This window comes from Puntigrus tetrazona, chromosome 25 (assembly GCF_018831695.1).
Source record: "Puntigrus tetrazona isolate hp1 chromosome 25, ASM1883169v1, whole genome shotgun sequence".
In the NCBI taxonomy this organism is placed as follows: domain Eukaryota; kingdom Metazoa; phylum Chordata; class Actinopteri; order Cypriniformes; family Cyprinidae; genus Puntigrus; species Puntigrus tetrazona.
Genome location: NC_056723.1, coordinates 7,207,285 through 7,221,047, shown reverse-complemented (window position 1 = coordinate 7,221,047; position 13,763 = coordinate 7,207,285). Strand labels below are relative to the sequence as shown.

At 38.0% G+C, this 13,763-nt stretch overlaps 3 protein-coding genes across 8 annotated transcripts in view; 2 read left to right on the top strand and 1 right to left on the bottom strand.

Moving 5' to 3' along the window:
• Window positions 1-348: 348 nt before the first annotated feature.
• coq9 (coenzyme Q9 homolog (S. cerevisiae)) lies at window positions 349-4,081 on the top strand. The gene is made up of 9 exons (XM_043227213.1): window positions 349-505; window positions 1,060-1,258; window positions 1,739-1,874; window positions 1,964-2,106; window positions 2,579-2,663; window positions 2,768-2,872; window positions 2,962-3,117; window positions 3,242-3,295; window positions 3,665-4,081. The coding sequence occupies exons 1-9, from the start codon at window positions 448-450 to the stop codon at window positions 3,698-3,700; spliced, it is 972 nt and encodes a 323-aa protein (XP_043083148.1). The 5' UTR covers window positions 349-447; the 3' UTR covers window positions 3,701-4,081.
• A 283-nt stretch (window positions 4,082-4,364) lies between these two features.
• Window positions 4,365-7,427, top strand: polr2c (RNA polymerase II subunit C). The gene is made up of 9 exons (XM_043227641.1): window positions 4,365-4,568; window positions 5,249-5,298; window positions 5,426-5,494; window positions 5,577-5,629; window positions 5,731-5,859; window positions 5,929-5,980; window positions 6,053-6,221; window positions 6,731-6,805; window positions 7,157-7,427. Exons 1-9 carry the CDS (start codon window positions 4,483-4,485, stop codon window positions 7,299-7,301), a joined length of 828 nt encoding a protein of 275 aa, XP_043083576.1. The 5' UTR covers window positions 4,365-4,482; the 3' UTR covers window positions 7,302-7,427.
• Window positions 7,428-8,807: 1,380 nt separating this feature from the next.
• The window catches only part of shank2b (SH3 and multiple ankyrin repeat domains 2b), an 83,752-nt gene continuing 78,796 nt past the window's right edge, over window positions 8,808-13,763 (bottom strand). For all 6 annotated transcript variants that reach the window (XM_043227634.1, XM_043227635.1, XM_043227636.1 and 3 more), the window contains one exon: window positions 8,808-11,509. In XM_043227634.1, the coding sequence (XP_043083569.1) occupies window positions 10,972-11,509 (538 nt within the window). In that variant the 3' untranslated portion in view covers window positions 8,808-10,971. The remainder of the gene's footprint in view (window positions 11,510-13,763) is intronic.

The window sequence follows — 13,763 nt, the reverse complement described above, 5'->3', positions numbered from 1 at the left end:
TATTATAAATATAATAAAAATATATTTTTTATTAGTGCTGTTATCCCGAAATCAAAACCGCCATTGCTGCAGCACGTAAACGGCGTTGTCACGTGGTACATGTTACTTCTCCCCACGCTGTTACAGTGGACCAATCCCCTTTGTATATGGTTACCTAACAAGGCATTTTATATAATAAATATATAAAACTTTGCTGAGACAGATATATATATTTTTCATTGTAGATTCTATTGCATGTAAATATATGCATGTAAGTTATTGTGCTTGATATTATAAAATGATGACAGCGGGAAATAAGAGTAGTGAGATATAAATACAGCTCAACGGCGAATTCGGTTTACTGGGCCGTTGAGCGCCTCCTACAGTAACAATGACTTTTAGGAAGAGTTCCCAGCTGACATCGTTTGCTATGCTGTGTATCGCAACGCTAGCCCGTCGTGGTTGGATATGGCGGCGCTGATTAGAGGACTGAGAGCTGGAAGGGCCTTGCGGGGTCTCAGCAGCGGTAAGCGGGCAACGCGAGAAGCGTCTGGCTTTAACATTTCAGTCCACAGTCTTTGTTTTTAAAAAGTTGACTGCAGTCACACGTGACGGCTACCGAGGGCTTTTGTACCTTGTAAATAGTTCTGCCTGCTTCCAAGTATGGCAAATGTAAGTCAGCTGGGCGACTACAGAAGGTGACCATGAAGGGCAGGATTGCGTTTGCAAACAGAAAGTGCCCGTGACAGTCTGTGTGACTCAATCGGATGGCAAATGCATATTAAAATAGTGGTTTACTTGAACGGAGCTGGTTGAATACAGTTGCTCTGCAGAAAGTTCAGTCTAGTGTTTAAATCAGATTCTATTGCAATATAGGAAATATAAATACATGCACAATTTCCAATTAACTCGTGTTTGCATAGCTTTTATTTTCACTTTCCATTCAGTCTGACCCAATATGTGATAAGTAAAATACTGAAGGCTCATTGTGCAAGCTTTATTGATATAGAGCATGCTTTATGATTTAATTTATCGAGAGATTTGTTGCATTGTAGTTATGTTGCATGCACCTATATACAGTGGCAGTTCGAGGCATACTCAGTCCACAGTGCAGCAATGTGAGACGTGGATTCCATCGTGCAGTCCTGTTACGACTGGCCAGTGACGCTAAAAGTGACACCTCTGTGCCACCTCCATCCTACCATGAGGCTCACACAGCCGGAGAAAGCTCTTCTTCAACGCAGGGAGAATCTACAGAAGAACCCCAGCCGAACACCAGGTTTGAGCCCCAACTCTCCAGACCTGACGAAATAAAGGGACAGTTCACCCAAAAATGAAAATTATCCCCAGGTTAGAATATTCTAGTCTTGCGAGAACCAAGTTTTATTTACAGCAAAGGAAAACCAGTCTCCTCCTGGCACATTTTCCTTATTTTGAACTTCTTATTTGTGACCTTGTGTTTTGTTTTGCTCTCTTGTTTGTAGCACACACGCATTCATTCACTTCAGAAGGCCTTTATTAACTCCCCGGAGCAATGTGGAGTTCTTTTTATGATGCATGGATGCACTTTTTCACTGCCATTATAAAGCATAGAGAGGCCATTAAGTTTTTCATTTTGATTGTATTCGTCTGAAAGAAGAAAGTCTAGGACGGCTTGAGGGTAACTCATGGGATAATTTTAATTTTTGGGTAAACTATCCCCTTAAATTTGTCAACCTTGCAGTCATTTAATCTAAATTTGTACATTTGGCCTCCCTAGTTTTCAGGATCAGAGTGGTGAACATGGTGAAGACTATGAGACTGAAGAGCAGCTTCAAGCTCGTATCCTGACCGCGGCTCTAGAGTTTGTTCCGCAGCACGGCTGGACTGTGGAGACCATCGCAGCTGGAGCAGAGGTTGGTTTCTTAAAGCAGTTATGCTAACATTAAACGTAAATATTGTATTCGATAATATAATCGTAATAATAATACGCTCTGTGATTTAGACTCTTGGCCTGTCATCAGCTTCTACTGGGCTGTTCAACAATGGAGCCGGAGACCTGGTCCTGCATTTCATTGCGCAGTGTAACACTCAACTTGCTGAGACACTCGCAGAGCAAAATAACCAGATCCAGCTTGGCCAGGCAGAGTGAGTTCAATATTATTAATCATTTAACATCCTAATATACTTAAACGAGTGCTAGGGGTGGATCCTTTTTGAAAATGACATTTCTATGGATGCGATGCAAGGATTTAACTGTGCAGCCTGGTGTTTGTTTATTCCGAATAAATGACAGCATCACTGATTTAAATTTATTTAAAATTAATTATTATTATATATTTTTTTTCAGTTGTATTGTGGGATTATTTTGGATTAATTATATCATTGCTGGTTTAAAATCTTTAAGTTTACCTGTTTTGTTTTAAAGGGATTAATATTTGTTATGAATATATATATATATATATATATATATATATATATATATATATATATATATATATATATATATATATATATATATATATATATATATATATATACTACTGGGCAAAGGATAATAACTTTGTTGTTCTATTTAATACCTACATGAATCCCTACATGAATTTTTCTTATGCATTAGATCAAAGAAAACAGCTGAGTTTCTGAAAGATGCTGTGGAGACCAGACTGCGGATGTTGATTCCTTATATTGACACATGGCCCCAGGTATCCTCTAGCTCATGCAACTTGAGGTTTTTCTTTTTTAAAAAGCAATAATTCATAAGAACTGATGGATGCCCCTCAGTGTTGTGTGTCTTCTGTCTTTGCAGGCCATGAGCATCCTGCTACTGCCCCACAACATCCCCGACAGCCTGAAGCACCTGTCCACGATGGTAGACGACATCTGGTACTACGCAGGTGATCGCTCGACGGACGTGAGTGGCTTCTTTGATCCCACTCGCTTCCTCCTTCCTTGCTTTGGTCTGCTCATCCGCCGGATTTCTTCTGCGTTTCTCTTGAGCAGGTCAACTGGTACACACGGCGGGCGGCGCTGACCGGGATCTATAACACCACAGAGCTGGTGATGGTGCAGGACTCCTCTCCTGACTTCGAAGAGACGTGGGCCTTTCTCGACAATCGAATAAAGGACGTAGTTAACATGGCAAACACGGCTAAACAGGTGATTACAGTCTAGCTTTCCGTAGCTGATGAGGAGCAAACAAAAAAAAATCAGCTTTTTTGCACCTGGTATATATATGCCCCTTAAAAGTTATCACTGATATACTGGATGATGTTTGTTATAGGTGCAAGCAACAGGAGAAGCTGTGGTTCAAGGACTTATGGGAGCCGCTATTACGGTAAAATTAAATTAAATTAAAATTGTACAGTTTACAGAAATAAATATATTAGCCCTAATATCACTACACCTATTAAGAGAGGACTGTATTTTAGTCATTTATATGAAAGGGAAATGTTTGCTTTAAGTCTAGCAAATGCTTAATTTTGTTTTTTTAATTAAGCATAAATATTTATAAATGAACTATATAGTATAAAATAATGTAATTTAAAGTTTTTTTCTATTTTTTATTATAATTTAGTAAATATTAATTATAAATAACATTTAATTTGACGTTCTTTATTGTTTAATGATTGAATATTTAAACATTCCCTGAAATTAAAGTGTTTCATTTGATTTAATTGTAATTGTAAGCTCTCTTCTCATTCAGCTGAAGAACCTAACAGGGATGAACCAGAGGCGATGAGTTCTTCTGATGCCCCTGCCTTCGTTTTGTCATGTCTTTTACTCCTCAGCTGTGCAGCACAAATGTCTGATACGTCACACACCTGCACTAAAGCATCTAAACAATTCAAAAGTTTTGCAGTGAAAGTGACTGTGTTACTATACAGGGTGGATTGTCGCACCTTTAGTGGGTCAGCTGTGCCATACCTAATTCCTTTGTCTGCATCTTAACCTGAGCCCAACGAGGAGGCCGTTTTCTCTTCAGGCATTTCTCTGCATTTGTAAAAAGAAAAAGAATATAAATGTAAATTGTATTTGAGAGTCCTATGTTCATACTGTTTGTGTCAAACTCACTGGCGAGTCCCTCATTAGAAGAAATAAAGGGTAACCTATTTACTGAAAAGTGTCTTGGTCTGCTATTTTTGTTGGATATTTAACTCATGTTAATACAAATGCTGGTTTACAGCAGTTAGCATAACTGTATTGAACATGCTATTTTGAGATAACATTATAATGAACTAATACATCGTTTAAGTCGCTCACTGATTAAGTTAAGTCAATAAAGCACCGTGAATACAGGACTTCTACTCTAGATTGACGCACGAAGACTTCCGAGGACCTTTATTATGTTTAACCGGAAATAGTACTATAGTGATCCGGACGCTAACGAATGAGGGCAGCAAGCGACCAATGAACTGCTGTCGTTTGTTATTGTGCAGAAGAGGCGGTCGATGCTGGAGCGGATGAAAGCACTGCACATGTAATTAGTTTATTTATCAGCTTAATCTTCAGCCTAATTTCGCTATGCCGTATGCCAATCAGCCCACGGTGAAAATCACGGAGCTGACGGACGAGAACGTGAAGTTTGTGATCGAGAACACGGATCTCGCGTGAGTGATGCCAACACTAGCTACAGTCCAACGATGTTTTATCTCTGTCGAAAATACGTTCGTACATTTTGTTGTAGTAACATGTAAATACTGTGGTAAATATGTGTCTGGCACCGTGGTATTATTAATGCTTAATAATATTAAAACTTAATAGCTTTAAAAAAGAACAATACGGTGTGTGTGTGTGTGTGTTTACTAAGATTCTTCACAATAACATTTACAGTATTATTAAGCTTAATATATGTAAAATCATCATGGATACTTTCAGCTGGGAGGTGGTTATCCCAAACTTTAAACTTATGAATAATTTTTTTTATTCCGTTGTTGTCTTTACACATTTTTCGTTTCACTGCAAAAACAGTTTATGTTTTAGTTCATTGGCTGAGACTGATTTGTAGCTACGCCCCTACATTTATGATCAGGAAACATTCCTGGTCTCATTATTTTGAGGCAATTCTTAAAAATCTGTGTGTAACTTTCCCATTAAATGATCACTACTGAAACTGTCACGACCGAAACACCATCGTTGAGGAAATATCATTTTCTAACTAAATTATTATTGCAGTGTTTCAGTAGTGACAAACATTTGGAGAGATGAGTAATTTTAAAATTTCTGAAAATACGAGAATTAACCGCACAATGCTAGAACAGTGTAAAATTTGCGCTGTTATTCGTTTCAGGGTGGCGAATTCGATTCGACGTGTGTTCATGTCAGAAGTCCCAACCATTGGTAAGAATCGAACCCTCTGTCTTGAGTTTTCATACAAAAAGGGGTTGATTTAATAATGCCTTTGCTTGATGTAATTATGCACTGTCTTGTAAATCTGTTAATCTGATGTAATGTGCTTGTTTGCCAGCTATCGATTGGGTTCAGATTGATGCCAACTCCTCTGTGCTTCACGATGAGTTTATTGCACACAGAGTGGGTGCGTGCGTGCGAAATCTTTCCAAGTCTTTCATATGACTCTTCTTATAGCGCTAAATATTTATCCCGCTCCTCTTTCATAGGGCTAATTCCACTCACAAGCGACGACATTGTTGACAAGATGCAGTACTCGCGAGTAAGTGCATTAAACACCTCGCTAACATTTCAGCTTTTATGCATAAGACTCGTCTGATTGAAGTAAAGCATAACATTTAGCTTTCTTTGGTTTCCTATTAGGACTGCACGTGCGATGATTTCTGTCCGGAGTGTTCGGTCGAGCTCACGCTGGATGTGAGATGCACTGAAGACCAGACGCGACACGTGACCTCACGAGATCTCCTGTCCAATAACCCCAGAGTGATTCCCGTACGTAGAGTCTCCTAATAAACTCACATATACGCACTAGGCTGCTTCTTACGTCGTCTTGCTCTTCAGGTAACATCCAGAAGTCGAGACAACGATCCCAACGACTACGTGGAGCAGGACGGTGGGTCAGATTCCTCTCTTCATTTTCTGCATTATCGCGTTTTAGTATTGATCATTTGGGGGTTTGGTGCAGACATCCTGTTGGTGAAGCTGCGGAAGGGTCAGGAGCTGCGTCTCAGAGCATACGCTAAAAAGGGTTTCGGCAAGGAGCACGCCAAATGGAATCCCACCGCAGGGGTGGCCTTTGAGTACGACCCGGATAATGCGCTGAGACACACGGTGTACCCAATTCCACAGGAATGGTATGGTTCTCAAAGCACGGTTTGAGCGCATTTGTAATCGGGTACACAGAAAAATCGGCGTAGGATTTACTGTCACTTAAATTTCCTAGTGAAGTTAATAAAGAAATGGCAGGCAACACCTAAAATTAAATGCTGAATTTTTAAGACTTGATTAGTATTGTCTTAAACGTACTCCAATGCCAATGTGTAATTTAAATTTTTTTTTTAAGTGTACATAAATGTACACTTTTTAATTTTTAAATTAAAAAAAAAAAAAAAATTAAAAGTTTAAGTGTACATAAATGTACACCCGCTTCTCAGAAGACTTATATATAATATAATGTACACAGAAAAATCCTTAAATGTGATTTTTTTTTTTTTATTATTACTATTTTATATTAATTATTCATTCATGTTTGTGTATTTATTTTTTTCTTTTATATATTTAGATAATCTTAATATATTTTGTTTCGGTTTTTACAAAAATGTCATGTATATTTACGTACTTTTACTCACCTTTTGCTTGTCAGGCCTAAAAGCGAATATTCAGAAATCGAAGAGGATGGAGTTCAAGCTCCATACGATCCTAACGGCAAGCCAGAAAGGTAAGGACGTTAAAAACCATATGCACAGAAGGATATATGCATATGCAGTTATTGTCTTAATAAATAACCCTCTGTTGCACTTATGTTGAAAGCATTAAATAACTGAATACAAAAATTCTGAACTACAAATAGAAAAAGTCTGCTATTATGAGACTTAACTTATTGCAATATTGCTATAGGTAATATTAATACAAACAATTTCAGTTTAAAACGATTGCTTTAAAATGCCGCTTATTTACTAAAATATTTGTATGGATTAAAAAGCAGTTCTGAAGGCATGCCTCAGTAGAGGGTTGATACAAAAAAATGACTCGTCAGTATAAATCTACATTATTATTATTTTTTATCCAGGTTCTATTACAACGTTGAGTCCTGCGGTTCTCTTCGGCCAGAGACCATCGTCATGTCAGCTTTCGCTGTACTCAAGAAGAAACTGAGTGATCTGCAGACGCAGCTCAGCCACGAAATTCAAAGCGATGTGCTCACCATTAACTAATGTTAAAACAATGCTTATTTTTGGATCTGGCGTTTGGGAAAGTATATTTTTTTCAGCTGTTATGTTCATTCGCATGAAACCGTGTCACGATGGGGAATTCTATGAATAATAAAACACATAAAAATATTTTTGTTTTATTACAAGACTTGTGGGGGGAAAAACACTACGAACACCAGAGGGCAGGGTTTGTGTTAAAAATATATATATGAAAAGGCCATCCTGTTGATTGATACATGATTGAAACATGAGAAGACGGCGTGTGTGGTCATGACAGAGCATTGAAAAGCATGCCGATGATGGGAACATTTTATTTCAAGCAAAACAAGCCCTGAAATGGATGTAACAAATTTACAGAAAACCGCCTCGAGACAAACTATGTAAACAGAACACATGAACAAGAGCTACGTGAGATCGACAAAACAGCTTGTGCAATCATATATATATATATATATATATATATATATATATATATATATATATATATATATATATATATATATATATCCCGTGAATTTTGGTCGTTTCAAATGCATAAGTATCGAGGGATCTGGAGGAAAGTGCAGTCACAAAAACTTCTCTCTTTTGATTTTAATCGTGAATTCTAATTTTAACACAAAATTACACCCAACATAGATCAAGGGAACGCATTCCTCACAAAGAAGCGCGTGAGAGACGACCGTGAAGAAGAAGAAAAAAAACCTACTCGAAAGTTCTGCGCTTCTTCGTATAAAACGCGTTTTCAAAACCGGAAACTGCGCGCATTTGCCAGGTATATAAAGTGTCCGTTTGCAGGTTATGTAAAAAGTGCGGTCACGCTGGCGAAATTTCGCGGGCAAAAAGAAGACATTTTTCAATTACGTAACGCAAAAAAATTCGACTGCTCGCGTGCAAGGAACCGAATGTTCGCGCGCTAGCAGAGTACGGTCGTCAGTACGTTTTTTTTTTTGTTTGTTTGTTTTTTTTTTAAACTTACGAATAGGGTTGAGTTTACACACACATACATCTTGAATTTTCAGCTAAGAACCGTGCAAACGAAACCGCGCTTGACGATTAGTTGTCTGTCGCGTTTTAGCTTGAGAGATCGTGTTTTCATGCGTTGTTTCGGTAACTTACAGAGACGCAGACATTAGCTGTAGATCGAATCGCTGTCCTCCATCGTAATAGCAGTTCCCGCCAGTTCTGAGGTCTGCGCGGTACTCGAGCGAGCCACTCTTCACTGAGGTAAACAAAAAAATGTATGGATTAAAACTACTCAACTAAACCGAACGAGTTATACGTTTCCGTCGTATATATTTACTAGGCAAATATTGTCTTTAGTTGCACGTCCCTGCAGACAGCAGGCTGTTACAGCGTCTCTTGTAAGCGGAATATATTTCTGTATTTACGACTGAATGTATGACTGCATTTCGCCCGTGAAATTTGCCGAGGCAAACGTGACCGCATCGCAGGTGGCCTAAAATACGTGCTCGTTTTGTTTTTCCCAAGTATACACACACCACACAACTCTACATTTGAACTTCTTTCTTTAATTACATAGTCTAAAAGAAGCAGGTGACAGCCATTATCTCATTATTTTTCATATCTTCTAATTCACTGAGACCTATGTATATGTAAATTTCATTTCATAATATTATATACTGTACCGTGGAATACTGGCAAAGAAAGACCAAACAGTGTTCTTTAAATTTGTGTATTGCTTCTTAACTGATACCACATAGATTTTTGGCACACCACATATCAGAGTTAAATGTCATAAAAATTTCATAAATATTTCTATAAATCTTTAAAATACTGTGCTGTTTCCTAAAATAAGATATATAGAGATGATAACTCTAACTCCTCTAAGGTTGAGAGATAAGCAAACATATATATATATATAATTTATTTCTGAATCTCTTCACTGCATACTTTAAACGGTCATAACTTCATTTCATTCACAGCCATTCTCTAGCTCATCTATTGCCTTTCCCTCAGTTCCGGCGTTACCCACAGTGCATTGAACTTAATACTGAAGGTGAAATGTATAACGCTGGCTGTCCCTTCGTGCCTCTGTGATGTTTTAATCACAAATATGAATATTATCTCTAGTCAGATTCCGTTCCTGTGGGATTTTATGGCATTTACAGTCTGATGTAATTGATAAATCTCTGAGAAACGAGTGTCGAACGATGAGAAGATCACAACTAAACTTCAGATGACCTAAAGATGTTGTGGTGTGTCAAATTGTAACACGGATAGGCACACATTGCAGTTACATATCTAAATTAATAACGTAGTAAGACAGCAAAATCATAACTTCTTCCAATTGTTGAGCAAAGCAAAAAGACTGCAGGACATAAAATGAAAAGGAGAAATAAAAGCACTCTGATTTTGAAATAAACTGAAAAATGAAAGTTGACACCTTTTGATCTTGCTTAAAATGTGTTATAGTTAGTTGCAAAAAAAAAGGTCCAAATGAAATTGAAATCTAAATCAAAACAAATAAATACTCAACAATTTACAGATATGAACTCCTGTATCAGTTACAATTGACGACATTGATATGTATAGATTAAGGAGGTTCCTGTAGTTTTCTGGACGTTCCTTTTTACCACCCAACAATCAAATGATTTAGCGAATTATAATTCCAAAAAATAAATACAGTACATAAAAATAAATGATTAAATGAAAAATTCATCACATTTTAAAAGCAAAAGACAGATACATACTGGCCCTTTCAGAGTGATTGTGTCAGCGTTTAACTCAAAGCTGTCGAATTTGACAAAATTCAATCCAATTATTTTCCATTCACCCATGAAACTAAACCTATGTGTTCCTGTAAAGACCCATTATTCCAAATCATACCCACTGGAAATTAATAATGACTAGCAACGCAAACTAGTATCGACTAAAGGTACAAATTAAAATGTCGGTGGGAATGCCGTAGACCTCCTTACCATATGGAAGACACCTAATAGTAAACCACAATTCAAAGACCCAAGAGAATTGTTGATCATTCAGACAAACATCCAATGTTAGTGTATTACAAGACTTGAAGATTCAAGATGGTGGAGAGACCTGTTGCTTGCTACGGTTACGTTTGTTCGCATGTAGGGAGATTTCACCTCTGTTTTCAAGTGACCACGGCCCTTCTAGGACTGTCAGCGAATGAACTGAGGGACATCTAAATGCCCGCTGATCACATCTCCGAGATTCGTGTACCTCTTGGTCGAAGGTGTAGGAGGGAAAAAAAAGCAAGATATTTATTTCATAGGCAGCTGATACATAGACAAAGGTTCCCTTTTTTCCTGAAGAAATATTCTCTGTAGAATTGTCTTAGCAAAGATAGAAAATGGATCCCCAGCTCTGCTGGTTTCAGTGCATTCAAAGGAGGCCAAAATCCTTAAAAGCCAAAGGATAGTCAGCTCATGTTTGTAGTTTCCATACAGTGTGTTGGCTTCAATGTCCTCTCTGGTGCCGGAGCTCGTGGAACAGAAACGCAGGGAACCGCTTGTGCTTACGCGGATATTTTGAACGCTTGAGTTTCTTCAGGATGTGAGAGTTCCTAAATTCCACCGAAAGCATGATAGGACAACAAACTGTTCAAATTAGTGAACCGAAATAAGGGAAGAGGGAAAAAGAAGCTTATGAACAAGATGCGCGGAGTCCTGGTGAGGACATCTGCCCAGTCTCATCTGTCCAAGAGTACTTTTAGCGCCCGCTCGATGTTCATTCTGTGACCCACACGAGTCACACCCAAGTCGATCAGATCCTCCTTTTGCAGGTTGGGCAAATGGCTGCCCTCGATATCATTGTCCATAAAGGCATCCCTGTGCTCGCCCAGGTTCAGGCTCTCAAGCCAGTCGGCCACATCCTGCTTGCTCCACATGAGGACGGGTTTGGTGGCAAAGGGCTTGTTTGATGTGGCCTGGATAAGGGTGAGCGGGGAAGGGGAGCGGCTACGCCCCGTGCCCAGGCTGAGGGGTGGCGTGGGCAGACCAAATACGTCCGTCATGGTGGGGGAAGTGGCCGAGGTCGGAAGGGAAGAGGCACAGCTTAGGCCAGAGTCTGGCGGGGACATGATAGGGCTTGGGGTGTGATGGTGGGGAGGCAGGCTCTCGGCCTGTTGGCACGGTGTCGGGGCAGGCACGTTGGGGCCAGGCTGGGCAGTGAAGGTAACGGTGGTGTTCTGCTGTGTACCTGAGATGAGGGATACACCATCCTGATTTCTGCAAAAACAAAAGAATAAAAGTGAGGAATATGTATTAATGAGCCTCAAGGGATAATGCAAAACTATATTGCTGCAAAAGATGCTAGGGTGTTATGAGAGGTTGGCAGAGTATTGCTATGTGGTTGCTAGGGTGTTCTGGGTGCTTACTCATCCAAGTTAAAGTCTGTATGATATGGCTGCAGGTCCTTCTTTCATGTTTTGTGTGTTTTATTGTGCACCAGGTGAAAATCAAAAGTCCAGTGCTCTCTTCATCAGACTTTGCTATATAACTAGAGTGATAATATGAGTGATATGTCTAAGTAATAAACCCTGAAAAAAAACCTAACAGAACAGAATTTTAGTCAGTCGTACCATTTCAGGCCTTGAATTTCAGTGAGGGACTGCATATAATTTAAAGTTTAAGAATTTTCCACACAAAGTATTTGACTCATCTCACATCAAATTAAGAAATAGGCTACATCCACATAAGCGAAAAAGAAATAACACACTGTCTTTATTTTTTTATTTATTCCACAAACAGAGCGGCCCGGCCTTCTCTGACTGTCTTTGAACCCTATAGTGCATCGGCGTGCTCTCCATGGCCTACATCACCCTGATTTTATTCACACAAGGCTGGGTGATGCGCTCTAATATTCTCAGTCGCACTCAAATGCATCTGTGTGAGACTATGAAAAAGTATTTAGGAGCACCAATGCGACTGACCCGAGCATATTTGTGTTTGCGCTTAGGGGAGCTTTAAAGGTTTCTAGGTGTTTTTGCTGCTTTGAGTAATGTATCACAGACATATCTAACAAATTCTTTCATAAACAAAGTAGACACGATGTAAATAAGAGATTCATTGTGCAGTGTTGAGAGCCTTGTTGATTATACTGGAATAATAATTATTAAGAAAGTTTATAAATGTAATACTGATTTAATATAAACAAGAAGTTAATATTAGGTGACTTACATTGTCTGACTATAGCACTGTTTCCTCATTTTGCTCTTTTTTGCATCTAAGAAAATATTTTATCTCCATTTAAACACAGTGGTGTCTCGTTTATGAATGAACATGCATTTTTTAACTAAGCTAGTGAGTCGATGACTTAATTATTCATTCATAGACTCCCAATGTGCACACTATGCTAAATTCTATGTGATAGTCATTTTCAATACTATTTAGGGCAGGTAGGGTTGATAGTATTTAGTTATGGTTGCTTTATTCCTAAAATATAAATCAGCTGTTCGAACCAATCAGTTGATTGAATGATTAAATAAGTCACATTTAGTTTTTTTCCTATTCTTCTCATATTCTACTTATTCTTACAATATTGTTTTCATAAAAAAAATTAAAAGGCTTATAAATATATTTTTAAATTTGATTAACGTAGCCCCAATGTGTCAAAATGATCCCCCCCCAGAATCTTTAAATCCACCCGTTGTGAAGAGGGAATTCCTCATTTTAATACATTTTAATAAAGTTCAATAAAGTTAAGAACTTTTATGAATAAAAAATGTAAGTTTACTTTTTTTCTTGCGCTGTTATTCAAATTCTTATAACTCAAGTGCAGCATCTTGATCTTCAATGGAAAACATGAATATAATTTTTTTTCCTAGAAAATAAATAGATCCTAACAGAAGACATACCCACACAGCTCTTTTTGGGTAAGTTCCTCAACCCATGAAGTTTTTCTTTAACCCTAATCAAACACACCTGAACAAGCTAATCAAGGTCTGAACAGTTTCTACAGGCAGATGACTTTTAATTAGGGTTGGAGCTAAACTCTGCAGGGCTGCGGCTCTCCAGGACTGGAGTTCAATGCCCCTGATAAAGTATTTGAGCATTATGGAAGTATTTGTTGTAATTAATTTTATTTATGCTGATTTGTTTTTCCCAGCAGCATGATTTTTATTACTGTATAACAGTAATGAGAAAACACAATTAGAGTAAAATGTTTATAATCATCATTATTGAAAGTGTGAGTGGTAGGTAGTTTAGCTTTAAAGAGGCTGTGAATGTAAGGGTCTTTAGCAAAGCAATGTCCTTGCCCCAGGTTTCCCTTTATACCCAAGGTTTATTGGCCTACATTCCATTAACTAAACTTTTACAATCTGATGTAGTACATGTAAATAAAACCAATAATATACTCATGTAAACATTACTACTTTTAACTTATCTAAAAAACAAATCAATAACAATATATAACGCATAAATGACACACCCAGACATGGTCTTATGAATTAAAAGATTAATGATTCAAATAAGATACATG